The sequence below is a fragment of the Moschus berezovskii genome, chromosome 7 (assembly GCF_049115385.1).
Source record: "Moschus berezovskii isolate FMDL1 chromosome 7, NW_MosBer_1.0, whole genome shotgun sequence".
In the NCBI taxonomy this organism is placed as follows: Eukaryota; Metazoa; Chordata; class Mammalia; order Artiodactyla; family Moschidae; genus Moschus; species Moschus berezovskii.
Genome location: NC_142466.1, coordinates 86,711,105 through 86,738,198, shown reverse-complemented (window position 1 = coordinate 86,738,198; position 27,094 = coordinate 86,711,105). Strand labels below are relative to the sequence as shown.

The window sequence follows — 27,094 nt, the reverse complement described above, 5'->3', positions numbered from 1 at the left end:
GTCGCATGAGGTGGCCAAAGTATTGCAGTTAAACCCTCAGGCAGTTGCAAACTCTAATAAGGACTTTTTTTTGGGGGGTGGGACTAAGGGTAATGAGTGGAGAAGTGGTATGTCAGATTGCCGTAATTGCTGTAGAAATGATTTGCCCAGGAGGTTGGCTTTCGAGATTATCAGCATAGAATCATTTCAGTTCAGTTCAGTTCAGTCGCTCAGTCGTGTCCGACTCTCCGCGACCCCATGAATCACAGAACGCCAGGCTTCCCTGTCCATCACCAACTCCCGGAGTTCACTCAAACTCATGTCCACAGAGTCGGTGATGCCATCCAGCCATCTCATTCTCGGTCGACCCCTTCTCCTCCCGCCCCCAACCTTTCCCAGCATCAGAGTCTTTTCCAGTGAGTCAACTAGTCGCATGAGGTGGCCAAAGTATTGCAGTTTCAGCTTTAGCATCAGTCCTTCCAATGAACACCCAGGATCGATCTCCCTCAGAATGGACTGGTTGGATCTCCTTGCGGTACAAGGGACTCTCAAGAGTCTTGATGATTTTGTCTGCTTTAGACGCTGTGCATATAAATAGAATCATACAGTACTTGCTCATTTTTGATTAGTAGCCACCTTTCTGCTTTATGTTTTCATGATTTTGTCTGCTTTAGATGCTGTGCATATAAATGGAACCATACAGTGCTTGCCCATTTTTGATTAGCTTAGCATGATGTCCTCAAGTTTCACCTATGTTGTGCCATGTGACATTCTTTTTAAAGGCTGTGTAGCATACTATTCCATTGTATGTATGTGCCACATTTTCATTTTTTTCTTTAAATTTTTTTTTTCTTCTTTTTCTTCTTTTTTTTTTTTCTTTTTACATAAGTTCCCCCTCCTGAACCCCCCTCCCACCTCCCTCCTCCCTTTATCCTCCCTCTGGGTCATCCCCGCATGCCAGCCCCGAGCATCCTATAACATGCATTGACCCTGAACTAGTGATTCGTTTCACATATGACAACATACGTGTTTCAATGACATTCTCCCAAATCATCCCACCCTCACCCTCTCCCACAGAGTCCCAAAGACTGTTCTATACATCTGTGTCTCTTTTGCTGTCTCGTATACAGGGTTATCATTTGCATCTTTCTAAATTCCATATATATGTGTTAGTATACTGTATTGGTGTTTTTCTTTCTGGCTTACTTCACTCTGTATAATAGGCTCCAGTTTCATCCACCTCATTAGAACTGATTCAAATGTATTCTTTTTAATGGCTGAATAATACTCCATTGTGTATATGTACCAAAGCTTTTTTATCCATTCGTCTGCAGATGGACATCTAGGTTGCTTCCATGTCCTGGCTATTATAAACAGTGCTGCGATGAACATTGGAGTACATGTGTCTCTTTCAATTCTGGTTTCCTTGGTGTGTATGCCCAGGAGTGCGATTGCTGGATCATATGGCAGTTCTGTTTCCAATTTTTTGAGGAATCTCCACACTGTTCTCCATAGTGGCTGTACTAGTTTGCATTCCCACCAACAGTGTAAGAGGGTTCCTTTCTCTCCACATCCTCTCCAGCATTTATTGCATGTAGACTTTTGGATAGCAGCCATTCTGACTGGTGTGAAATGGTATCTCATTGTGGTTTTGATTTGCATCTCTCTGATTATGAGGGATGTTGAGCATTTTTTCATGTGTTTGTTAGCCATCTTTATGTCTTCTTTGGAGAAATGTCTGTTTAGTTCTTTGGCCCATTTTTTGATTGGGTCATTTATTTTTCTGGAATTGAGCTGCAGGAGCTGCTTGTATAATTTGGAGATTAATCCTTTATCAGTTGCTTCATTTGCTATTATTTTCTCCCATTCTGAAGGCTGTCTTTTCACCTTGCTTATAGTTTCCTTTGCTGTGCAGAAGCGTTTGATTTTAATTAGGTCCCATTTGTTTATTTTTGCTTTTATTTCCAATATTCTGGGAGGTGGGTCATGGAGGATCCTGCTGTGATTTATGTCGGAGAGTGTTTTGCCTACGTTCTCCTCTAGGAGTTTTATAGTTTCTGGTCTTACATTTAGCTCTCTAATCCATTTTGAGTTTATTTTGGTGTATGGTGTTAGGAAGTGTTCTAGTTTCATTCTTTTACAAGTGGCTGACCAGTTTTCCCAGCACCACTTGTTAAAGAGACTGTCTTTTCTCTGTTTTATATTCTTGCCTCCTTTGTCAAAGATGAGGTGTCCATAGATGCGTGGATTTATCTCTGGGCTTTCTATTTTGTTCCATTGATCTATATTTCTGTCTTTATGCCAGTACCATACTGTCTTGATGACTGTGGCTTTGTAGTAGAGCCTGAAGTCCGGCAGGTTAATTCCCCCAGTTCCATTTTTCTTCCTCAAGATTGCTTTGGCTATTCGAGGTTTTTCGTATTTCCATACAAATTGTGAGATTATTTGTTCTAGTTCTGTGAAAAATATCTTTGGTAGCTTGATAGGGATTGCATTGAATGTATAAATTATTTTGGGTAGTATACTCATTTTTACAATATTTATTCTTCCAATCCATGAACATGGTATATTTCTCCATCTATTAGTGTCCTCTTTGATTGCTTTCAGTAGTGTTTTATAGTTTTCTATGTACAAGTCTTTTGTTTCCTTAGGTAGATATATTCCTAAGTATTTAATTCTTTTCGTTGCAACAGTGAATGGAATAGTTTCCTTAATTTCTCTTTCTATTTTCTCATTATTAGTGTATAGGAATGCAAGGGATTTCTGTGTGTTGATTTTATATCCTGCAACGTTACTGTAATCATTGATTAGCTCTAGTAGTTTTCTGGTAGAGTCGCTAGGGTTTTCTGTGTAGAGGATCATGTCATCAGCGAACAGTGAAAGTTTTACTTCTTCTTTTCCAATTTGTATTCCTTTTATGTCTTTTTCTGCTCTGATTGCTGTAGCCAAAACTTCCAGAACTATGTTGAATAGTAGTGGTGAGAGTGGGCACCCTTGTCTTGTTCCTGACTTTAGGGGAAATGCTTTCAGTTTTTCACCATTGAGGATAATGTTTGCTGTGGGTTTGTCATATATAGCTTTTATTATGTTGAGGTATGTCCCTTCTATTCCCACTTTCTGGAGGGTTTTTATCATACATGGATGTTGAATTTTGTCGAAGGCTTTCTCTGCATCTATTGAGATAATCATATGATTTTTATTTTTCAGTTTGTTAATGTGGTGTATTACGTTGACTGATTTGCGGATATTGAAGAATCCTTGCATTCCTGGGATAAAGCCCACTTGGTCATGATGTATGATCTTCTTAATACGCTGTTGGATTCTGATTGCTAGAATTTTGTTAAGGATTTTTGCATCTATGTTCATCAGTGATATTGGCCTGTAGTTTTCTTTTTTTGTGGGGTCTTTACCAGGTTTTGGGATTAGGGTGATGGTGGCCTCATAGAATGAGTTTGGAAGTTTCCCTTCCTCAGCAATTTTCTGGAAGAGTTTGAGTAGAATAGGTGTTAGCTGTTCTCTAAATTTTTGGTAGAATTCAGCTGTGAAGCCGTCTGGACCTGGGCTTTTGTTTGCTGGGAGATTTTTGATTACAGTTTCAATTTCCGTGCTTGTGATGGGTCTGTTCAGATTTTCTATTTCTTCCTGGTTCAGTTTTGGAAAGTTGTATTTTTCTAGGAATTTGTCCATTTCTTCCAGGTTATTCATTTTATTGCCATATAATTCCTGATAGTATTCTCTAATAATCCTTTGTATTTCTGTGTTGTCAGTTGTGATCTCTCCATTTTCATTTCTAATTTTATTGATTTGGTTCTTCTCCCTTTGTTTCTTGATAAGTCTGGCTAGTGGTTTGTCAATTTTATTTACCTTCTCAAAGAACCAGCTTTTGGCTTTGTTGATTTTTGCTATAGTCTCTTTTGTTTCTTTTGCATTTATCTCTGCCCTAATTTTTACAATTTCTTTCCTTCTACTGACCCTGGGGTTCTTCATTTCTTCCTTTTCTAGTTGCTTTAGATGTAGAGTTAGGTTATTTAGTTGACTTTTTTCTTGTTTCTTGAGGTGTGCCTGTATTGCTATGAACTTGCCCCTTAGCACTGCTTTTACAGTGTCCCAGAGGTTTTGGGTTGTTGTGTTTTCATTTTCATTCATTTCTATGCATATTTTGATTTCTCTTTTGATTTCTTCTATGATTTGTTCGTTGTTCAGCAGCGTGTTGTTCAGCCTCCATATGTTGGCATGTTTAATAGTTTTTCTCCCATAATTGAGATCTAATTTTACTGCATTGTGGTCAGAAAAGATGCATGGAATGATTTCAACTTTTTTGAATTTACCAAGGCTAGATTTATGGCCCAGGATGTGATCTATCCTGGAAAAGGTTCCATGTGCACTTGAGAAAAAGGTGAAATTCATTGTTTTGGGGTGAAATGTCCTATAGATATCAATTAGGTCTAACTGGTCTATTGTATCATTTAAAATTTGTGTTTCCTTGTTAATTTTCTGTTTAGTTGATCTATCCATAGATGTAAGTGGGGTATTAAAATCTCCCACTATTATTGCATTATTGTAAATTTCCCGTTTCATACTTGTTAGTAATTGTCTTACATATTGCGGTGCTCCTATGTTGGGTGCATAAATATTTATAATTGTTATATCTTCATCTTGGATTGATCCTTTGATCATTATGTAGTTTCCTTCTTTGTCTCTTTTCACAGCCTTTGTTTTAAAGTCTATTTTATCTGATATGAGTATTGCTACTCCTGCTTTCTTTTGGTCTCTATTTGCGTGGAATATTTTTTTCCAGCCCTTCACTTTCAGTCTGTATGTGTCCCTCGTTTTGAGGTGGGTCTCTTGCAGACAACATATATGGGGGTCTTGTTTTTGTATCCATTCAGCCAGCCTTTGTCTTTTGGTTGGGGCATTCAACCCATTTACGTTTAAGGTAATTATTGATAAGTACGATCCCGTAGCCATTTTCTTTATTGCTTTGGGTTCGAGTTTATACACCCTTTCTGTGTTTCCTGTCTAGAAAAGATCCTTTAGCATTTGTTGGAGAGCTGGTTTGGTAATGCTGAATTCTCTCAGCTTTTGCTTGTCTGTAAAGCTTTTGATTTCTCCTTCATATTTGAATGAGATCCTTGCTGGGTACAGTAGTCTGGGCTGTAGGTTATTTTCTTTCATCACTTTAAGTATGTCTTGCCATTCCCTCCTGGCCTGAAGAGTTTCTGTTGAAAGATTAGCTGTTATCCTTATGGGAATCCCCTTGTGTGTTATTTGCTGTTTTTCCCTTGCTGCTTTTAATATTTGTTCTTTGTGTTTGATCTTTGTTAATTTGATTAATATGTGTCTTGGAGTATTTCGCCTTGGGTTTATCCTGTTGGGGACTCTCTGGGTTTCTTGGACTTGGGTGATTATTTCTTTCCCTATTTTAGGGAAGTTTTCAACTATTATCTCCTCAAGTATTCTCTCATGGTCTTTCTTTTTGTCTTCTTCTTCTGGGATTCCTATGATTCGAATGTTGGAGCGTTTAACATTGTCCCAGAGGTCTCTAATATTGTTCTCATTTCTTTTAATTTGTTTTTTTTTTTCCTCTCTGTTTCATTTATTTCTACAATTCTATCTTCTAGCTCGCTTATCCTGTCTTCTGCCTCTGTTATTCTACTGTTTGTTCCCTCCAGAGTGTTTCTGATCTCATCTATTGTATTATTCATTGTATATTGACTCTTTTTTATTTCCTCTAAGTCCTTATTAAACCTTTCTTCCATCTTCTCAATCCTTTTCTCCAGGTTATTTATCTGTAACTCCATTTTGCTTTCAAGATTTTGAATCATTTTCACCACCAAAATTCGAAATTCTTTTTCATGTAGATTCCCTATATCTTCCTCTTTTGTTTGTGTTGGTGGGCATTTATCTTGTTCCTTTACTTGCTGGGTATTTCTCTGCTTCTTCATCTTGCTTATAATGCTTTGCTTGGGGTGGCCTTTCCCTCTTCTGGCCGTTTGTGGAGTTCTCTTTATTATGTAGTTTCCTTGCTGTGTGTGGGGTTGGACAGGTGACTTGTCAAGGTTCCCTGGTTATGGAAGCCTGTGTCGGTGTTCTGGTGGGTGGAGCTGGATTTGTTCTCTCTGGAGTGCAGTGAAGTGTCCAGTAATGAGTTATGAGATGTCAGTGGGTTTGGAGTGACTTTGGGCAGCCTGTATATTGAAGCTCAGGGCTCGTTTCCTGTGTTACTGGAGAACTTGCGTGGTATGTCTTGCTCTGGAACTTGTTGACCCTTGGGTTTAGTGTAGGTATGGAGACGTTTGATGAGCTCCTATCGATTAATGTTCCCTGGAGTCAGGACTTCTCTGGTGTTCTCAGGATTCGGGCTTAAGCCTCTTGCCTCTGGTTTTTGGTCTTATTCTTGGAGTAGTCTCTAGACGTCTGTATCTGTCATTTCCAAGGTGGTTCCCTCTGTTTTAGCTTCTGTCTGCCGGTCTCTTCAGTGTCTAATTTCCGCCCTGATACTAGGGGGTGGGTGGACACTTTTTAAGGCTCAGTTGTTCAGTCCTGTTCTGGGAAGGGAGGAACGCTGCAGTCGATTATCTCTGTGGGGAGTGCTTGCAGTGTCTCGGCCACACTGGGTTTGCCCCCGCTCACAGCACGTACGCTGTCCCAATCTACACTGCACAGGCTCTAGGTTGCTCTGCCGGGAACTGTCTGAGGCCGGCACCGGGTTGTATGCACTTCCCAGGTGAGTGGCTCAAGTTCATGTTCTCAGGTACTCCACAAAGGCGCAGACTTGGTTGGGCCTGCGTTTTGTGCCTTCCCCGGTCCGAGCAGCTCAGGGGACCAGGTGTTTGGTGAGCGCGGTCTCTGCGACTTATCGCCTCCCCAGTCCCCGCCACTCAGTTTTCTGGGTGTACAACCGGCGCACCTTCTCAGGGGGATATCGACCGGCCCGAGCCCAAGAAGTCCTGAATAGCAACAAGCCTGCCTGCAGTTTGTATCGGATGCCTTTCTGGGGCCGCGGTTGCCGGCTCCGGCTCTGGCTGCGCTCCCTGCCTGTCTCGGCGGGGAATGGGGGATGGGCCGACCGCAGCCGGCTCGCTCTGCTCAGTCCTTTATTCTGTGAGCGGGGCTGGCCGAGTCGTAGGTTAGAGCTTTCCACCTTTTCGTGGGGAAGCTATCCCACAGTCTGCTTTGCTCTCCCCAGTTCTCTCAAATTGTTCTCGCGGCATTCAAACCCAGTCCTCTCTCTAAGCAGTTCAGCCAGCTCCTCCCTGCCCAGCCCCCGCTTGCTAATGGCGTATGCAGGCGTCTGCGCTGCTTCTCCGCTGGGAGTTACCGTTTGGCGGGTAATCTGTGGGTTTTAAAAAAATCTTATAAAAAAAAGAGGGTTATGTGGCCCTCTGAGCTTCCAAGGCTCGCCACAGATTCGCCAGTGAGAATGTTTCCTGGTGTTTGGAAACTTCTCTCTTTTTAAAGCCTCCCTTCCCGGGACGGAGCTCCGTCCTTACTTCTTTTGTCTCACTTTTTATCTTTTATGTTTTTTCCTACCTCCTTTCGAAGACAATGGGCTGCTTTTCTGGGTGCCTGACGTCCTCTGCCAGCATTCAGAAGTTGTTTTGTGGACTTTACTCGCGTTCAAAAGTTCTTTTGATGAATTTGTGGAGGAGAGAGTCGTCTTGCCGTCCTATTCCTCCGCCATCTTGTTCCTCTCTTTAAAAATTTTTAAAAATTTACGGTATTGTGTTAGTTTTAGGTGTGCAGTAATGTGAATCAGTTATACATACACATTTATCTACTCTTTTTTTAAGGATTTTTTTCCACATAAGCCATTACAGAGTATTGAGTGGAGTTCCCTAGGCTGTAGAACAGGTTCTTATTATCTATTTTATATATAGTAATGGCAACCCACTCCAGTGTTCTTGCCTGGAGAATCTCAGGGACGGGGGAGCCTGGTGGGCTGCCGTCTATGGGGTCGCACAGAGTCGGACATGACTGAAGCGACTTAGCAGCAGCAGTAGCAGTGTGTATATGTCAGTCCCAGTCGCCCAGTTTATCCCTCCCAATGCTTTTGGCCACCTGATGTGAAGAGCTGCCTCATTGGAAAAGACCTTGATGCTGGGAAAGATTGAAGGCAAATGGAAAAGGGGTAGCAGAGAATGAGATGGTTAGATAGCATCACTGACGCAATGGACATGAATCTGAGCAAACTCTGGGAGATAGTGAAGGACTGGGAGAAGGGGAACCTGGTATGCTGCAGTCCATTGGGTCACAAGGAGGCAGACATGATTTCGCAACTGAAAAACAGCACCTTTTTTTTTAGATTCTACATGTAAGCCATATCATATGATATTTGTCTTTCTTTGTCTGATTTACTTCACTCAACATTGATCTCTAGGTCCGTCCAGGTTGCTGCAAATGGCATTACTTTGTTCTCTTTTATTGTTGAGTGATATTACATTGTGTATATGTATCACATCTTTTTTATCCATTCCTCTGTTGATAGACATTTACGTTGTTTCCGTGTCCTGGTAAGGTAAATAGTGCTGCAGTGTGTAACGGAGTGCATATATCTTTTTGAATTATCATTTTCTCCAGATACATGCCCATGAGTGGGATTGCCAGGTGGTGTGGTATTTCTATTTCTAGTTTTTAAAGAAATTTCCATGCTGTTCTCTGCAGTGTCTGTACTTAGTCACGGGCTTAGCATGTCCTCAAAGGTTCGCACATGTTGTAGCTTGTGACATTCTTTCTTTTTAAAGGCTCTGTACTATTCCATTGTTTGTATATGTTGCATTTCCTTTATCCATTCATCCGTTGAGGGACACCTCGGTTGCTTCAGTTCTTGACTATTGTGAGTGGTGCTGCTGTGAACATGGATGCAGGTATCTCTTCAGGATCCTGCTTTGTGTTCTTCTGAGTATATACCTCGAAGTGGGACTGCTGGGTCTTGGGGCCATCTTTTGCCATTTTAATAGAACATGTGCAAGCCTTTTCTGAGAGTAGCAAGAGCTATGAGCTGTGTGAATACGACCCCCCGCTGGCCCACATGGAAGTTCATGGGCCATGGTTGTGATGTTCGCTCCCTGAGAGAGTAATTGTACAGAGGGTATCACTGTGACTTGTTTCCTGTTATGCCAGACCTCCTGAAATAAACACCAGAATTGTTTGGCCAGATTTTGTTTCTAGGTGTGCATCCCTGTATTCATAAACACCTTCCTCTAGAAAGCCAAGTCCAGGACAAAGAAAGACTGAGGGCTGGACAGAGAGAGCCAATAGGGAATGGAAGCACAGAAGGGCACCGGGAGGGCATCATTGTCCTCCTCTACCCAGGAATGGGGCAGAAGCCGGTCTCCAGGTAACAGTCAGCAGGTTGACAGACTTTGTTGATTATGACACAGTAAGAAGCTTTCATGTTGTGGCCCAGTACTTAGCTCCGTGTACAAAACATCGCTTACCTGTGTGATGCATGCTGGTGTTTGATGTCACTTCTCCTTCAGGGTATAGCACCGGGTACAGTTGCTGGATCACTGGATCACTGTCCGGATGGGGTTTGGATCCCCATTTGTCACTGGATCGCAGTCCTGGGGTCAGATCCCGGTTTGGCAGGCGTGCATGAGGAAGAGCTTCATCTCTGGGGCAGGCCTGCCAGGCTTGCACTTGGGCTCTGCCTGTTTGCTGTTGAGAAGGCCACGTGACATCGAGTCTCTAAAGCCACCTGTGCCTCAGTTTCCTATCCCCCACAGTGGGATTGTGTTTTGCCTCCTCACACAGCTGTGAGGGTCACAGGGCTGAGGGTGTGGAGCGCCCTGGGGCCTCCTGGCACCTGGTGGTGACTCTGTGCCTATGTACAGGCTGCTGGTTACACTGAGCCCTGCGATCACGTTTCTTACTTTTTTGTGTTTTTCATTGTTTTCCTGAGGCCTCCGCTGCTTCTTTGTCCTCTGCTGTGGGCATTCCCAATGTAATGTAGCTAGCTGGGGGTGACCCCCTCCATTCCTGAGCTTGCAGTCTGGATGGAAGGAGGAATGTTGGAAGTTAGAAAGGCTCAGGAGGCTTCACAGGTGGTGGTGGTGGTTCAGTCGCTCAGTCGTGTTCGATTCTTTGCCATCTCCTGGACTGTGGCACGCCAGGCCTCCCTGTCCTTCACCATTTCCTGGAGTTGGCTCAATTCATGTCTGTTGAGTTGGTGATGCTGTCCCATCCTCTGCTGCCTTCTTCTCCTTTTGCCTTCGGTCTTTCCCCGCATCACAGTCTTTTCCAGTGAGTCGGCTCTTCACATCAGGTGGCCAAAGTATTGGAGCTTCAGGTATCAGTCCCTCCAATGAGTATTCAGGGTTGATTTCCTTTAGGGTTGACTGGTTTCATCTTCTTGCAGTCCAGGGACTGTCAAGAGTCTTCTCCAACACCACAGTTCAAAAGCATCAGTTCCTCGCCACTCAGCCTCCTTTATGGTACAACTCTCACATCCATACATGACTACTGGAAAAACCATAGCTTTGACTATCAGGCAGGTAGAGTGGTTGCCAAACACCTGCCCCAGCCACTTTAACTTCTGGTTGAGACGGACCTGGATTGTTCTTGGATTCCTCCAGAGAAAGACCACAGTTACTGTGGGGTTGCTGTTTCTGGGGGCATGGAGTGGAGACAGCCAGAGGAGCTGCCCACCCTAGCCTGGGCTGCAGGCTGGTGCTGGGACACTGGTACTGCTCCTCCCCAGGCATCCAGGTTCATATCAGGGTTGAGGGGGCAGGGGCTACTCCCCAGCCTTTCTTCCACAGTCACATCTTTTCAGGGCTCTTCTAAGTTGTCAGGTTGTCAGTGTTTCATTTTATATGTTTATCTTCTTTGCAGGCCGTTTTAGTGAATAACATCACCACAGGTGAGAGGCTCATCAAAACCTTGCAAGGTGAGTTCCACTCCCCACTTTACCCCAGATGTCAGGTTTGTTAGGAAAAACCCACCTTTCCTCAGTCCTATTCTGGAGTCTCTTATCGAAATCTGGTGATGGGTAGAAAGTGAAAGTGTTAGTTGCTTAATAATGTCCGACTCTTTGCAACGCCATCGACTGTAGCCCGCCAGGCTCCTGTGTCCGTGGGATTCTATAGGCAAGAATACTGGAATGGGTAGCCATTCCCTTCTCCAGGGGATTTTGCTGACCTAGGGATCGAACCCAGGTCTCCTGCGTTGCAGGCACATTCTTTACCAACTGAGCCACCAGGGAAGCCCTAATGATGGGTAGTGCTGGAGTAATTGAGTAATCTTTATTCTTTTTGCCAACTGTATCTCTTTACCTTTTTACAGTGTTACTGAATACACTGCAAATTGTTACGAGATTTCAGATACTCATTTTGTGATACATTAAGAAATGTATATATGATACATGTGTCATCTGTTTTATATATATACATATTATGTATATATGATATACGTATGCTCTCTTTTCATTGGGTCATCCTGAATTCAGATTTTCTTCTTGAAATTTATATAAAAGTGATACAGCCCAATTTAATTGCGTGTCTTTGCTGCTCTCACTCAGTTTGGCAGCCAGAGTTTGTTTTTCTTTGGGCTCTTCCACAGCAGTGGAGAAGGTGGAGATGGGGTGAGCCCGTCGGTGTGGTGTGACCAGAGGGGCCAGAGGGTCCATTGCAGCCTTACTGCCTGGTGAAGGGAGCCCTGGGTCCTGTGATCCTTGACCTGACCCTGGTCTCGCCTGTGCCCCTAGTTAGGAAACTCAGCGCCTTCAGCCTCAGTTTCCACTTCTAAGATGGGAAGGTCCATACAGAACTGGGCTCCAGAATAGTAGCCCTGAGAGCCACTATGTGGGACTCATATGGGCAGTAAACATTTGTGATGCGGCTCATAGGACAGAAGAGCTGGAGTTTTAATTTTTGTTTCCTTTTCTGCAGTTTAAAACTGATACTTGACTAAGTTATTGGGAAGCTTAAGTATCTTTGGGACAACTCACTTATACCACTATTATTTTAACTGTATATGTTATGAAATCTAAATTCAGATCAAGAAGTCCCAGTTCCTCTTTATATGAATTGAGATGTGCTATAACTGTAAAATACACACCAGGTTTCAAAGACTTAGTGTTTAAAAAAAAAAGAGTATAAAATGTCTCATTCATTTTTTTTAACATTAATACTGTGTTGCCACGATCATATTTTGGATCTGGTGGGTTAAATGAAATATATTATTAAAATTAATTTCACCTGGTTTCATTTACTTTTTAAAAATGTGGTTCTAGGGAATTTTAAATGATATGTGTGGCTTATATTATAGTCCTTTTCATCAGTGCTGGTCGAGAATTCTAATTCCAAACCAGCGTCTAAGAATATTAATAGAGGAAAATGCAGAGTTACACTAAGTTAAATGGGTTAGTTGACTGCCAGGGTTTCTCAGAGTTGATGACCTGCTGGTCTGTCCTCAAGTATGGCATGCATCCTGCAGCCTGTCTTATACTTAGTATTTTGAACAGCTTTAATCAGCTGTAATTTACGTGTAATAAACTACACATATTTAATTATCTGACTGTACTGGATCTTTGCTATAGCATGCAAGGTCTCTCTGGTTGTGGCACATGGACTTAGCCCCATGGCCTGTGGTGTCTTGGTTCCTCGACTGGAGACCGCACCTGCGTCCCCTGCATTGGAAGGTGGATTCTTGACCACTGGACCACCAGAAGTTCCCTGCACATATTTAAAGTGCAGTCCCACTAGTTTTGACATAAGTGGCTCTTCAGGAAACCACCACAGCATCAACACAGTGAACATATCTATCACCCCACGAAGCTTCTTTGTGCCCCTTGATCGTCCTCCCCAGGCCCTGTCTGATCTGCTTTCTTAGATTCCGTTCCGTTCCGTCGCTCAGTCGTGTCCGACTCTATGCGACCCCGTGGACTGTAGCCTACCAGGCTTCTCCGTCCATGGGATTCTCCAGGCAAGAATACTGGAGTGGGTTACCGTTTCCTTCTCCAGGGGATCTTCCCGACCCAGGGATCGAACCCGGGTCTCCCGCATTGGAGGCAGACGCTTTAACCTCTGAGCCACTCTTTCTTAGATTAGTCTGTAATTTTTATGATTTTATATATATGGAATCAGATGGCAAATACCCTTTTTTATGAACCTTCTTCACTCAGCATAATTATCTTGAAATTCATCCATGCTGTTGGGGCTGCAGTAAATAGTCCATTCCTTTTTATTGCTGAGTAGTATTCCATCGTCCTAGGTTTGGTTTGATAGGAAATTTATTTAATTATTTATTTTGAAATTTATTTTTTTAGGTTAGGTTTATTGAAGTATAATTTATGCACAATAAAGTTCACCCTTTATAGTGTCCCTATCAGTGTATTTTGACGTAAAGTTAAGACATAGCTCATGTCCCATTCCAGGAATTCCTCCCCGCCGCCCTCACTTCAGCCTCAGGCACCCAGGGAAACAGTCTCTATTTCCGTAGTTTTGTCTTTTCAAGCCTGTCATATAAATAAATGCTTTTGAGATGGAGCCATGTTGCAGTGAGTAGAGCAGTTCAGGGTGTCTTTCACTTTTTAAACATTTTAAACCACTCCCCCTGACACACCCATCTCCCCTCTCCCCAAGAACCTTGTAGGTCTAGAACTGTGATGACAGACCTTGGGGGAGCTCAGGTGTCTGTCCAGGGCTGTGTCCCAGGCCCTCATCGCTGCCCTCAGCCCATTCTGGTGGCACTTTTTCCTTCTGCCCCCAACTTGGTTGTTGGTCGGTGAGCTGCTGCTTTTTCTGCAGAGCTTTTACAAGCCAGGGCTGCAGCCATGGAGCTGATGGATTTCCTCAAAGAAAGCTGTTTTTTCCCAAACAGGAGGGTTGGGTGACTGAGTGCACAGGAGGCCTCAGAGAATAACTGGGCTGTCAGCAAATAACAGGAGAAGGATACTGGCAGGTTATCCTGGTGGCTGAGGATGGGGGGTGGAGGGGTTACGTAGGAGAGGCTGCTTGTCTGACCAGGTGTTGAAATAGATTTTTCAGACTGAAAGATATGGAGCTGCTGAGAGCAGCATTGTGAGCAGTTCAGGGTTATGATGTCCAGGAGGGAAGCAGGCGGTAGGACCTACTGGTTCATTGTAAGGGTTGGAGGTCAAACGGACATTTAGGAGAGATGTGCGGGAAGGAATCAGGGTGCTGGTTCCTATAGGATCATGCACCTTCTGGGCTGCTTCCCGGATCAGGGTGGGGGATGCCGGGAGTGGGGGATGCCGGGGGTGGGGCCCTGCCCTCATCGCTTCCTCTTTCCCCTCCTGTTCTCTTGGTGCCCCGGCCCCTGTGTTCCCACGGTGGGTGTTGGTGTGTCTGCTGTGCTCAGGATGGCCGTGCCGGCGACCCCAGTCATTTCGTGTGCTCCTCTTGGTTTAGACCAGTTAAAGGCCCTGCAGAAGAATTATGGCAGGCTGCAACAGGATGTCCTCCAGTTTCAGAAGAACCAGACCAACCTGGAGAGGAAGTTCTCCTACGACCTGTAAGTTTGTCCACATCAAGTGTGCGCCGCTCAGGGGCTGTTAGCCATCGTGCAAGAGGGCAGTTCTCCTTAGCAGGAAATGACTAACTCCATAACCATAAAATACATAACTGAGAACTCTATAAAGTGCAGGTGTACTAGTTAAATCAGTAATCAAAAGCCTTTAAAAATGTGTTCCAAAAGTGCTCAGATGTGCCCTAAGTCAAAGTCATAGACTTTAAGGAGTTTGGTATGATATTCATGTAATTTATCACTTGGCATTGGTATTGTGGACATTTTGTTTTCTTAAGGCTTTTAAGTGTCTTTCCAAATTTTTGCAGTGAGAATGGAGGGTTTTTTTAACTTTATTGAGTTAGGATTGACAAATAATCATTGTATGTATTTAAGACATAAAAGCATGATATTTTGATATACCTGTACATTGTGAAATGATGCCCACAATCTTCCATAATCCCCTGTCTTTATGTGTATGGTGAGAACACTTAAGATCTAGCAAATTGCAAGTATAACATGCATTATTAACTGTAGTTACCATGCCGTACATTAGATCTCCAGTATATAGTTAGGACAGTCTGTTTCAAGCTAATGACTTTAGTAGCATACAAAAACGCTATACTTATACATATCAGAGTACTTTTGTGGTCAAAACAATAAACATTTAAAAAGTTTGGCTAAACCCCTTAGTAAGATAGTAAAAACCAATTTAGAGGGTAGAGAATAAAGTTGTAGTCTATTTTTCTCTCCCTTTTCCTTCATAGAAAGAGTATACCCCAGACACAGGAAATTTGGGATTCAGAGACAACCAGCTAGCCCATGACCCCAGCCCTCTTTATTCTTTGATGTGTTGTTATTGTTCAGTTCGCTAAGTTGTGTCTGATTCTTTGTGACCTCGTGAACTGTAGCATTCTAGGCTGCTCTGTCCTCTGCTATCTCCCAGAGTTTGCTCCAATTCATGTCCATGGAGTTAGTGATACTATCCAACCATCTCCTCCTCTGCTGCTCCCTTCTCCTTTTGCCTTTAATCTTTCCCAGCATCAGGGTCTTTTCTAATGAGTCAACTCTTCGCATCAGGTGGCCAAAGTATTGGAGCTTCAGCATCAGTCCTTCCAATGAATATTCAGGGTTGATTTCCTTTAGGATTGACTGGTTTGCTTTCCATGCAGTCAAGGGAGCTCTCTAGAGTCTTCTCCAGCACCACAATTTGAAAGCATCAGTTCTTCGGTGCTCGACCCTCTTCAGTGGTCTGACTCTTACATCCATGCATGACCACTGGAAAAACCATAGCTTTGACTATACAGACCTTTGTCGGCAAAGTGGTGTTTATCTTTTTAATACATTGTCTAAGTTTGTCATAGCTTTCCTTCCGAGGAGCAAGCGTCTATTTCATGGCTGCAGTCACTGTCCTTAGTGATTTTGGAAGCCCAACACTGCTTCTGTGTTTTCCCCTTCTGTTTGCCATGAAGTGATGGGACCAGATGCCATAATCTAGTGCAAGGCTCTTTGTACTTGATTTTGGAAGGGCTGAGAGCATGTGAAAGCAGTATTTCCCTTTTGTAGATTTACAGGTTTGGAAATGGCTGTGCATCTGCTCATTGCCAATCCTGAGCTTCTGGGAGGTTGTTTGATCACAATGAATTGCACATATTTTGTTCTTTCCTTACACAGACATCTTTTTGTTTGTTGTCCACCTCTTGTGGCTTGCATGTTCATGAGAATTTTATTTCCATGAATGTTTCGCCAGGTCTTTCCTTGATCTCTGTATTGCTGTCCAAGGTCAGATGCTCTGTCTTCCCTTTTTTTCCTGCAGTTCTGATGCCCTTCTGTATGTGGCACTCTGAGACCCAGTAAATCCTTTGAACTAAAGGGTTGTTACAAGAGTTAAGAGGTTGAGTACAGTTGCACTTGGCTCTGAAATACCTGCAGCTCCAAAGAGGCAGCCAGGGATGGAGAGCTCTGCTCAGTCAGAGGCCCACGTCTGGGTTCTGGTTCAGCTTTACCTCTTTCTGTCTTTGTGACCCTGGTCAGTGTCGGTCTGATCACCTCCTAGCTTCCTTATTTGTATGTATGTGTATATGTATTTATTTAATTGCTATCTCTTTGGGGGGGAAATACTTATTTTTTCAAGTCTGTTGAGATCTTTTTTTCTTTTTTATCAAGTCTGAATAATTTCCAGCCATTCTGTCTTACAGTGCTTTCTGACCCCATTCTCCCTTGCTTCTCTGTCTGAAACTCCAAACAAATGTATAACAAAACTACTCCTGGAATCCTCACATTCTTATCTCTCTCTTTGGTATTTTCTGTATTTTTATACTGGGAATAATTTTAAATTAAAAAAATTATACAATTTTTATAATTGTAGGATTGGATTATAATCCAATACTGTTTCCATTTATAGTTATTACAAAATAATGGCTAGATTTCCTGTGTTGTGCAATATATACCTCTATCTGTACCCAATAGTTTGTACCTCTCTCTCCCCACTGTATTTCTCCTATATTTCCCCTCTGCCTTTCCCTCTCCCCATTGGTAACTAGTTTATATCTGTGAGTCTGCTTCTTTTTGTTATATTCAGCAGCTTGTTGTATTTCTTAGATTCAACATAGAAGTGGTATCATACAGTATTTGTCTTTCTCTGACTGATTTCAGTTAGCATAATGCCCTCCAAGTCCATCCATATGCTGAAGATGATAAAATTTCTTTTTTTTAAATTATTAAGCAGTATTCCTGTGTGTGCGCGCACACACATATATGTATCACACTTTTTTATCTCATCTATTTATGGACACTTAGGTTGCTTCCATATCTTGGCAATTGTAAATAATGCTGCTGTGAACGTTGGGGTGCGTGTGTCTTTTTGAAATGATGGTTTTGTTTTTTTCTGTAAAATTGGTCATATGTAGTTCTCTTTTTAGTTTTTTGAGAAACCACCATGCTGTTTTCTGTAGTGGTTGTACCAATTTATATTCTCACCAATAGGGTACGAGTGTTAGTCACTCAGTCATATCTGACTCTCTGTGACCCCGTGGACTGTAGCCCACCAGGCTTGTTGTCCATGGGATTCTCCAGGCAAGAATACTGGAGTGGGTTGCCATTTCCTTCTCCAATGGGGTACAAGGGTTCCCTTTTCTCCATACCCTCACCTACTTTGGTTATTTCTGGCTTTCTTATTTATACAAGTGGGTAATTCAATTACTTTATAGCTCTGACACTTGAAATATTCGTAAAATAAATTCCAGGCAGGAAGCTGAAGTGATGTCTTGAAATATCTAATTGGGAGTTCAGGCTGAATTAGGTTGTATGTCCCAATAATAACTTTCTGACACCAGTTGGATGTTCTCCAATTCAATTTTTAATTTTTAAAAATAAATTTAAAAGTTTTGAACAGCTTTAGATTTACAGTCTTATTGTAGAGACAGTACAGGAAGCTCCTGTACAACCCACACCAGATTCCTGTTCACATTTTATGTTAGTATGAAGTACCTGTCACGATTGATTACCCAATGTATATGCCTTATTTTTATCTTGAAGTTCATCTCTACTCAGTGTTTCTTCAGTTTTTCCCCAGTTTTGTCCTTTTTCTGTTCCAGGTATACATTACATTGATCTGTTATCTTCCCCTAGGCTTCTCTTGGCTGTGATCGTTTCTCAGGCTTTACTTTTTTTTAACTTTCAAGAATTTATTTGTTTAATTAGGTGTAACCTAACTTTACAAGTGGCATTATTAAATTAGCAAAGTCCACAAGTCTTATACACCTTAACAAGTTGCATAGTTGTTTTAATCCTTATACAACTTAACAAGTTGCATAGTTGTTTTAATCCAAGCTTATGTAATTACTTCCTGGATTTACATAATACAAAAGGAGTCTAACATGTCAGCATGAAAACTGAGATTCACTAATAATAAGGCACACAGATCATGGCATGGCTCATTTATAGGTTTTTTCTTATATGCCAAGTAGAGAGTGTGGTAATTATGCTGTATTTATCATGTTTTGTCAGGCTTTACTTATTTTTTTATGATCTTGATAGTTTTGAGGAGTGCTGTCCAGGTATTTTGTAGAATGTCCTTCAGTTGGGATGTATCTCATGTTTTTTCTTATGGTGAAACAAGGGCAACCCATTTTGAGGGGAAGGCCATTTGAGGTGAAATGCCATTCTCATGGCTTCACATCAAAGATACATGCATCAGTATGACTTAGCACTGTTGAGCATCTGATTGAGGCAATGTTTATCAGGTTTTTTATCATTGTAAAGTTACTCTGTTTTTTCTCCTTTTATGTTGTAATCTTTGGAAGAAATTCACTATGCTTAAAGATTGGGAAATTATGCTCCACTTCCCTAAGGGTGTAGTGTCCGCATGAAGTTGTCTGGAATTTTCCTGCACAGGAGATGTCACTCTTCTTGTTTGTCTAATGATTGATATCAGTATGGATTAGTGGATGTTTATTTTATACTTTAGGTTACAATCCAATACTAATTTATTTATTTTTCTTAAATTTTTCCAGCTTTGGCCATTGGGAACTTTTTGAGTTAGTTCCTTTATCCAGTTGACATATTTGTGATATTCTGGGTTTGTCTTCCCACCCCCCTTTTAAATTACTTTTTTATAATCTGGCACCAAAAGATGCTTCAGACTTATTTTCATATATTTCTTGGCCCATCCTAGAATCATCCAGTCAACCATATCTCCAAGGAGTCCTTGTTCTCCTTATTGGAGAATGGTGTTTTAGAAACCAAGATCTGGGATATCATTGCTACTAGGTCCTCTCAGATGATGGAGCAAAAAGATATATATGTGTGTATACTAACTTGTGTTATATATTGATAAATCATTTCTATATGTGTCTATCTGTATTTAAATTAAACATAAATTTGTACTGCTGTCTTCAACTCTAATCCATGTAAATTAACATAATAGTATGTAGTTGGTTGTGTTCTTAACCTGGGACACTTCGATTATTTCATCAGTGTTTTGTAACTCAAAACATTGTGAAGCTCTCAGTGGCAAAGACTGGTCAGTACTTACCCATCCATTTATCTTTTTACCAGAAAAATACTACATTTCTAGTCCCTCCTTGCAGTTAGGTATGGCCAGGTGACTAAGTTCTGGCCAGCGGGGAAAGGAAATTGTGGGGTGGGACTTACAGGAAGACTTCTGAATATGAGGATAGTTCAGTGCACATCCCTTTTCTTTACCTTTTCTCCTCCTTCCTGCCTGGGTTTCACACAAGATGGCTGGACTACTTGTAGCCATCCTGGGTCATGAGGTAATCATGGGGGATAGAAATCAATGCTAGGATTTTAAAACCAAAAGAGAAACCTGCATTTGTGATGACTCTAAGCTGCCATACTAACCCTGATCTACTTTTATGTGAGGAAAATATAAACTGCTATCTTTTGGCCTTTTTGTTTCACCTGGCCCAACCTGAAACTAACTTACATACTTTTTGAAGGTACCTGTCTCTTTAAATGTTGTTTTTTAACCTAGATCATTTTCATAAATGCTTGTCTGTTACCCCTCCAAAAAAGACTTCTTAGGAGAGGCTATTTAGAATTGAGTCCTAAGCAATAAGGAGCTGAGAAGGAAGAAGAGATAATTAGGAGAGAAAGAACCTGGCAAACTCAGAGTGACCTGGGTGGAGCGGATAGTGACATATAGTCATGGAGGGTAGCAAGTTTAGAGTAGTATCGTAAGGACCAGTGTGAAAGTGACTAGTTATGTGGACCTGCTGAGAAAGCCTTTTACACAGATTCTGATGATGTGAATGTTAGGTCCATGAAGCTTTGTCCTTTTTCTTCCCTCAGTCTGTCTCCTCTCTGTGTTTAGATTGGGTAATGTCTATTGTTGTATCTTCCAGTTCATTGGTTCTTTACCTACTCTGAGTTTTAACATTTTAGTTATTGCATTAAGTTTCCATTTGGTTCTTCTTTATAATCTCTTCTTTGCTGAGACTTTCTACTTCTTTGATGAAGCTATTAAATTTTTCATTTGTTCCAGGCATGTTTTAATTACTCAGAGAAACATTTTTAATGAAGTGACCGCTTTAAAATCTTTGTCAGATCATTTCAACTTCTCTTTCATGTTGGTTTGGTATCTGTTGGTTGTTTCTCTTCATTCAATTTAAGATCTTCCTGGTTCTTGATAAGATGAATTATCTTTGACACCTCTAAGCAGTTGATGGTGAAAGCCCGGCTCTTCACTGATGTGACATCACTGCCTGGGGAGAGGGAGGGGGACCTTGTTAGTGTCAGAGTGGTGTGGAAATGTAGCATTTCCATGTACTGTCCAGGGACACCACTGTATTCTTCTAGATCCTGAGGTCCCTAACCAGCCTTCCTCACTCCATCTTTCAGAGTCTTCTTCTGTTTGTTTAAAATATAATGTCCAGAGTTCTAGCTGTGCTTAGTGGAGGAACAGTGAAAAATACATCTCTTCCTTCTTCCCCAAATGGAAATCCAATCCAGTTTTGACACCACCAAGAGTTAGCACAAACTCCACGTTACGGGGCTCAGTCCCACAGGACTGCCCCTCCTTTGGATGCTAGCCATAAGTTCTTGGTGGCCCTAGGCCACATGTACCTTTTGCCTGGCTAGCTACAAATTCAGGGCTTCCTACAACCCCCTCAGGATCAATAATTCTTGAGAACTCACAGAACTTAGGGTTCTGTGCTTACAATTGCAGTTTTCTTTTAAAGGATACAACTTAGCAAGAGCTGAGTGGTAGGGACTCATGAGGCAAGGCCTAGGGTGGAAGTAGGGGTTAGGCAGGGACTTTTGTTAGAGTTGGGTTGCCTCCTTACTGGTTCACAGAGATGGTCACCACCTCTGGGACTCTTGGGAAGCTTGCCAAGCCTCATGATCTAGGGTGCTTATCTGAGGTTTTATTACATAGGCATGACTGGTTGAATGGCCATATGATTGAACTCAATCTCCAGTCTCTCCCTCCTTCCTAGAAAATGGGGCTGTAAGCTCCAACCCTCTCATTATACAGTTGCTCCCGTGGCCGCCAGTCCCCATCCTGAAGCTGTGTGGGCTCCTCTCAGTAAGTCAGCTCCTTGGCATAAACTCGGGTATGGTGTGCAGGGGCTCACTATGTATAGAAGACACTGTTACTCAGAAAATTCCAAGGGTTGTAGGAGCTCTGTGCCGATAGTTGGGGACAAAGATTGCATTTTTTTAAATTATGCAACAGATTATATTAAAAAAAATTTTTTTAACCAAGTAAGTTCATTTATTTTAGAGCAATATGACATATTTTTTGGAAGTTTCAGTTGACTCCCGTTTTCACGTCATTTAATAACTGAAACATACTGTTGCCCTGACTCAGTGTCTCCTTCAGATGAAGTGCAAGAAGCAAGAAAGAAATGAGCTGTGTCTGTCTGGGAATTGGATTTCACCGCCACAGCAGGGCCAAACTTAAATAGTGTCTCTGAACAGCTGTCCTTTCTTTTGCTTTCTTCCACCTTCACAGGAACCAGTGCATCAGTCAGATGAAAGAGGTGAAGGAGCAGTGTGAAGAGAGAATAGAAGAAGTTACCAGGAGAGGAAATGAGGCCATGCCTTCGCGCGATCTAAATGAACAGAAGGACCAAAGCCAGCAGGTAATCCTGGGCTTTTTCTGCCAGGGATCTCCCAAAGGTCTTCCTGCCCTCTCTTCAGGCATCCTGTTCCTTTATCTGCTGTCTGGTTTGCTCTAGTTCCTTGAGACACAACAGCCTGGTCCCAGGGTGTAGGGTCTCTGACTGAGTATGCTGGCCTCTGAACCCAGCCTCTGTGCTCCAGGCTGTATGGAGATTGCTTCATTTAAAGCTCACAGCCACCCTGAGAGAGGGTTGTTTTTGTTTTCCTGTTTTGAGGACTCGGAGGCCCATGGCGGTGGTCAAATACTGTCCCAAGGTCAGCGTACCGGTCAGTGATGGAGCTGATCTGAGCCATGCTGTCAGGCTGCCTCCTGTGTAAGCACAGCCTATTGAAGTGCTGCTCAAAGCCTTCTGGGGGATCTTCGTTTTAAATACAGCCATTTTATTGAGATATATTTCACCTACCATAGAGTCACCTATGTAATATTTACAGTTCAGTGGTTTTAATATATTCACAAGTGGGACGTCACCATCATCACACTGTAATGCAGTCATCATCACAGTCAATTTTAGAACATTTTCATAACTCCTAAAAGAAATCCTCTACCCATTAGCTCACTCCCCTTTTACTTCCAGTTCCTGGAGCCTTAGATGAGCTGTGATCTAGTTTCTGTCTTACAGACTTGCCTTATTTGGACATTTATGTGTGACATTTATTTATGACAGACAGTAACATTTATCAGTTACTTTCATATAGCTTTCAGGATTCATCCGTGTTGTAGCATGTATGAATACTTCCTTCCTTTATATGGCTGAATAATATTCCATTGCATGACTGTACTGTATTTTGTTTAGTTATGTGTCAGTTGATGGGCATTTGGGTTATTTCCTCTCTTTGGCTACTATGAATACTGCTGCTGTGAATGCTCATGCACACGTTTTTGTGTGAATATAGGCTTTCATTACTTTTAGGTATTTACCTAGAAGTGGAATTGTTGGATTGTGTGGAAACTCTCCACAGTGTATTGAGAAACTGCCATACTATTTCAGAAGGTGATCGTACCCTTCTACATTCTACCAACAGTTGGTGAGGATACACATCCTTGCCAACTCTTGTTATTACATTTGTCTTTTTCATTATAACCATTCTAGTAGGTGTGGAGTGCTATCTCAATGTGGCTTTGATTTGCATTTCCCAATAGTGGATGATATTGAGTATCTTTTCATGTATGCTTTGTTGACTGTAATTTCTCTTTGGAGAAATTGTAAATTATATCCTTTGTCCATTTTGCAACTGAGCCGTTTGAAACTGGGCTTTTATGGGGGAAATTTGTAAATTAGTACTTCAGTCTCTCATTACAATCTGCTCAGATTTTCTACTTCTTGAATGAGTTTTGGTAGTATGTGTCTTCCTAGGAACTTGTCTGTTTTAGCTAAGTTATCAAACTTGTTGGCAAACAGTTCTTAGTATTTCCTTATAATTCAGTTTTTTATTTGTGTAAGGGTTGGTAGTGTTATCCTCTTTTTGATGTTAGTAATTTGAAATTGTTTTTAGTTAATCTAGCTAAAGCTTGTCAAATTTGTTCAGCTTTCAAGGAACTAACTTTTGGTTTCGTTGATTTTCTTTGTTTTTCTTTTACATATGTCATTATTTCCTATTCTAATCTTTATTATATCCTTCCTTGCTTTAGGTTTCGTTTTTTCTTCTTTTTTCAAGTGTCTTAAGGTGGGAGATTAGGTTATTGATATGAGATCTTTTTTCTTGAGATAGGCCTGAAAATTTCCCTTTAAGCACTGCTTTAGTTGCCTTCCATAAGTTTGGTGTGTTGTGTTTTCATTTTAATTTTTCTCAAGGAATTTTCTAGTTTTCCTTGTGATTTCTTTGACCCACTGGTGTGTTGTCTAATTTCCAGATATTTGTGAATTTCTCAAAAAGCTTCATTCTGTTACTGATTTATAATTTCATTCCGTTGTGATTGTATGATTGTATGATTTCAGTCATTTAACATTTGTTGAGATTTGTTTTGTGGCCTAGCATCTGTCTGTCCTGGAAAGCAGTCCATGTGCACTTGAGAAGAATACACATTTGTGTGTGTTTTGCTCTTGTTGGGTTGGGTCTCTATAGATGTCTGCTTGGGTGGTTTGTCATGTTGTTCAAGCCTTTTCTTTCCTTGTTGATCTTCTGCCTACCTGTTAATCCATTATTGAAAGTTTTTTTTTCTGGGAGATATGGGCCCAAGCTCAGATCTCTGCTTTATGCCAGGTGGTAGGGAGGAGAAGGGGACGACAGAGAATGAGATGGCTGGATGGCATCACCGACTCTAAGGACATGAGTTTGAGTGAACTCTGGGAGTTGGTGATGGACAGGGAGGCCTGGCGTGCTGTGATTCATGGGGTCGCAGGGAGTCGGACACGACTGAGTGATTGAACTGAACTGAACTGAGGGCATGACCAGGGTAGGGCATGGCATTAGTCAGGGTTTCCATGTTCCTGTTCATCAGAAGGATGCAGTGGTCCATTGCGTTGCTCAGGGTTGTTGAAGGTTCATGGTCACAGAGCTGCTGCCCTGACCACCTGTGTTCCTGTTTCAGCCCCGAGCCCCCAGTGAGCCCCAGCCCAGGCCGCAGGAGGCAGGCCCACCCCAGGCAGAGGTGCCAGAAGCAAGAGGAAACGTGCCCAGCCACAGTGAGCCCCAGACACCAGCCCCTAGCTCCGAGGTGGCTTTCGATTTGAAGAGACAAGGTGAGAAAGGTAAGTGAAGCTTGCCAGTGATATGCTGTCTTCAGGGCCCTCTGTGCCAGCAAAAAACACAGCAGCCACTCCTGCCCCCCAGTCCATACAGATACGCAGAGCGCACTGCTTGTGGGGAGTCCAGTAGTGGGGCTGCAGGTAGCAGTGAGATTCTCTCTGGGCACCTGGACTCGGGGCCACAGGGCTTTCATCTGCCTTCCTGATGTCTCACCCGTGTAAACTTCCTCGTTCTTTGGCAACTTGGTAAAGGAAGGTCTAGGTGTGCCTTTATTCAGGATAGTGGTGGGACTGTTTTAGTTAAGGGGACGTGGCGGAGTCCTGGGTGGCTGTCACTGGCTCCCAGGTTCTGGGTCTCAAGTAGGACGATCAGATAAGCCTGGCATTACAGCCTCCTCCACTTGCAGGATGTGCTCAATCCAGATAACTTGGTCTGGATTTGTTTTCTAAACCATTTCTTCTTTCTCGTGGTTCTGAAGATATACTCCAGGCACAGAGAACCTTGAAGTCTGCTGCTGTTAAGTTGCTCAGTTTTGTCCAATTCTTTGCAACCCCATGGACTGCTGCACAATAGGTCTTTCACTGTCTCTCCCTGAGTTTGCTCAAACTCATGTCCATTGAGTCAGTGATGCCATCTGCTAGGCCACGGCATACATGATTGGCTACCCCGTCCATCCACAGTCCTTGGGAAGGCTCTGGGAATTGAGTGGTCTGAGGAATTTGTTTTGTACGGTGAGGTCACAGCGAACTGTGTCCTATGCACAGAGGAAACCAAGGAGATTCAGGTCGTCAGCGAGGAGGAGCTTCAGAGGGACAGCCTGGCGCTGCCGAAGGAGCCAGGTCGAGAACAGGCCGTGGAAGGAGACAGACAAGTGGGCGGAAAAGACAATGGAGAACCCGGAGAGCTGGGCCAAATCCCACAGGTCCCAGCCGCCCTGCTGGCCAGCCAGGAGAATCAAGAGGCGGAGGGCCCTGAACGGGACCAGCTCGTCATCCGCGATGGACAGGAGGAGGGGCAGGATGCCGACGGGGAAGGTGGGTGAGAGGCTCCCTGGGCTGCCCACTCTCTGCTCTGCACCAGGCACTAGCCGCCTCCATGTCCTTCCCAATGCCGAATGGACAGCCATGAAGATGACCAACCAGCAGGGCCCATTTGGTAGTTTGTTCTGTTTGTTTGGTTCCATTGTCAGGCAGGAGACAAGACAGAAGGGCCAGGCACTCCTAGCACTGGAACTTGTAGAAATCATATTCACAGGGAGCCTAGGGGGCTTTCCAGGTGGCAGACCTTGGATGGGAGCTGAGTGTAGAGTCCACGTAGGTCTCCTGGCAGGCAGACCCCACACGTTTTCCCTGTCACTTCATCTCCTGCCGTGTCACTGGCAGTGCCTGGTGAACCGAAGGAGGAAGGAAGGACAGATGGAAGGATCGGATAGAGGGAGGGTCCTGCGTATTTGAGCGTTGCAGAAAAGTGACGTGGGAATCTCACCTTTCTGGTTTGGTTGACTTCTCTTTTTTAAAGAAAAGTGTGGGAAACTGAGATGCACAGAATATTCTGGGATGTATCTTGGTCCCTGAAAGACGGAAAACATTTCAATCCTAGCTAAGCCAGGGGTGCTTAGAAGACCCCTGTGAGCTAAGCCTGATGAAGTGACAGAAGGTGGGGATAGTACTTACTGGCAGAAGTTACCCCGATTTTCTGAAGTGTGTTCTCACAAGTTTTCTTTTAAATAACTGGGGAGGGAAAAAGAAAAAAAAGGACACTCAGGGGGCTGATCAGAGTGGCACTCAAGTTTCAGCTCACTCAGCAGTTGGTCACAGGGTGTGACAGCTGCCAGTAGGCCTGAGCTGCTGTGGGGGCCTGTGTGTCACACCTTGTTCAAGGTCAGCTGTAATGGTCTGATTAGCAGGATAAAGCCACACGGCTCACAGGCCTCCACGGCTCACAGGCCTCGGCTTTGTTTCCTCTTCAGGCAGTTAGTGCAGGATATAGAGCTAGGGCTGACTTTTCCAGGCATGCTTTTTAAACAAAAGATCTTGTTTATACAGATATGAAATGTTCACAGTAACCCTCGGAGTATGTCTCGATTGCATCCTGTCCTGATCTTTTCTGGTTGCTCTTCTCTTGGGATGAATACAGTGATAAATGAGCTAATTCTGTATGTTTGATGGAAAAATTTTACCCTTTGACTCACAATAACCACTCCATTTCCTTCTCTCAGGGCAGTGAACCATTTTAAGTAGATGTCTCCATTAACCAGAAACCTGATTCCAAATAATGATGCCTTCCTTTAACGTTGAGTTGATTATCT

General features: G+C 42.8%; 1 protein-coding gene across 4 annotated transcripts in view; it reads left to right on the top strand.

Moving 5' to 3' along the window:
* The window catches only part of GOLM1 (golgi membrane protein 1), a 63,125-nt gene that overhangs the window by 30,327 nt on the left and 5,704 nt on the right, over window positions 1-27,094 (top strand). For 3 of the 4 annotated variants that reach the window (XM_088838080.1, XM_088838082.1, XM_088838079.1), the window contains exons 4-8: window positions 10,816-10,870; window positions 14,355-14,457; window positions 21,929-22,058; window positions 24,629-24,788; window positions 25,551-25,820. In XM_088838080.1, coding sequence (XP_088694206.1) covers window positions 10,816-10,870; window positions 14,355-14,457; window positions 21,929-22,058; window positions 24,629-24,788; window positions 25,551-25,820 — 718 coding nt within the window. The remainder of the gene's footprint in view (window positions 1-10,815; window positions 10,871-14,354; window positions 14,458-21,928; window positions 22,059-24,628; window positions 24,789-25,550; window positions 25,821-27,094) is intronic. The other variant, XM_088838081.1, reaches the window with a different exon arrangement.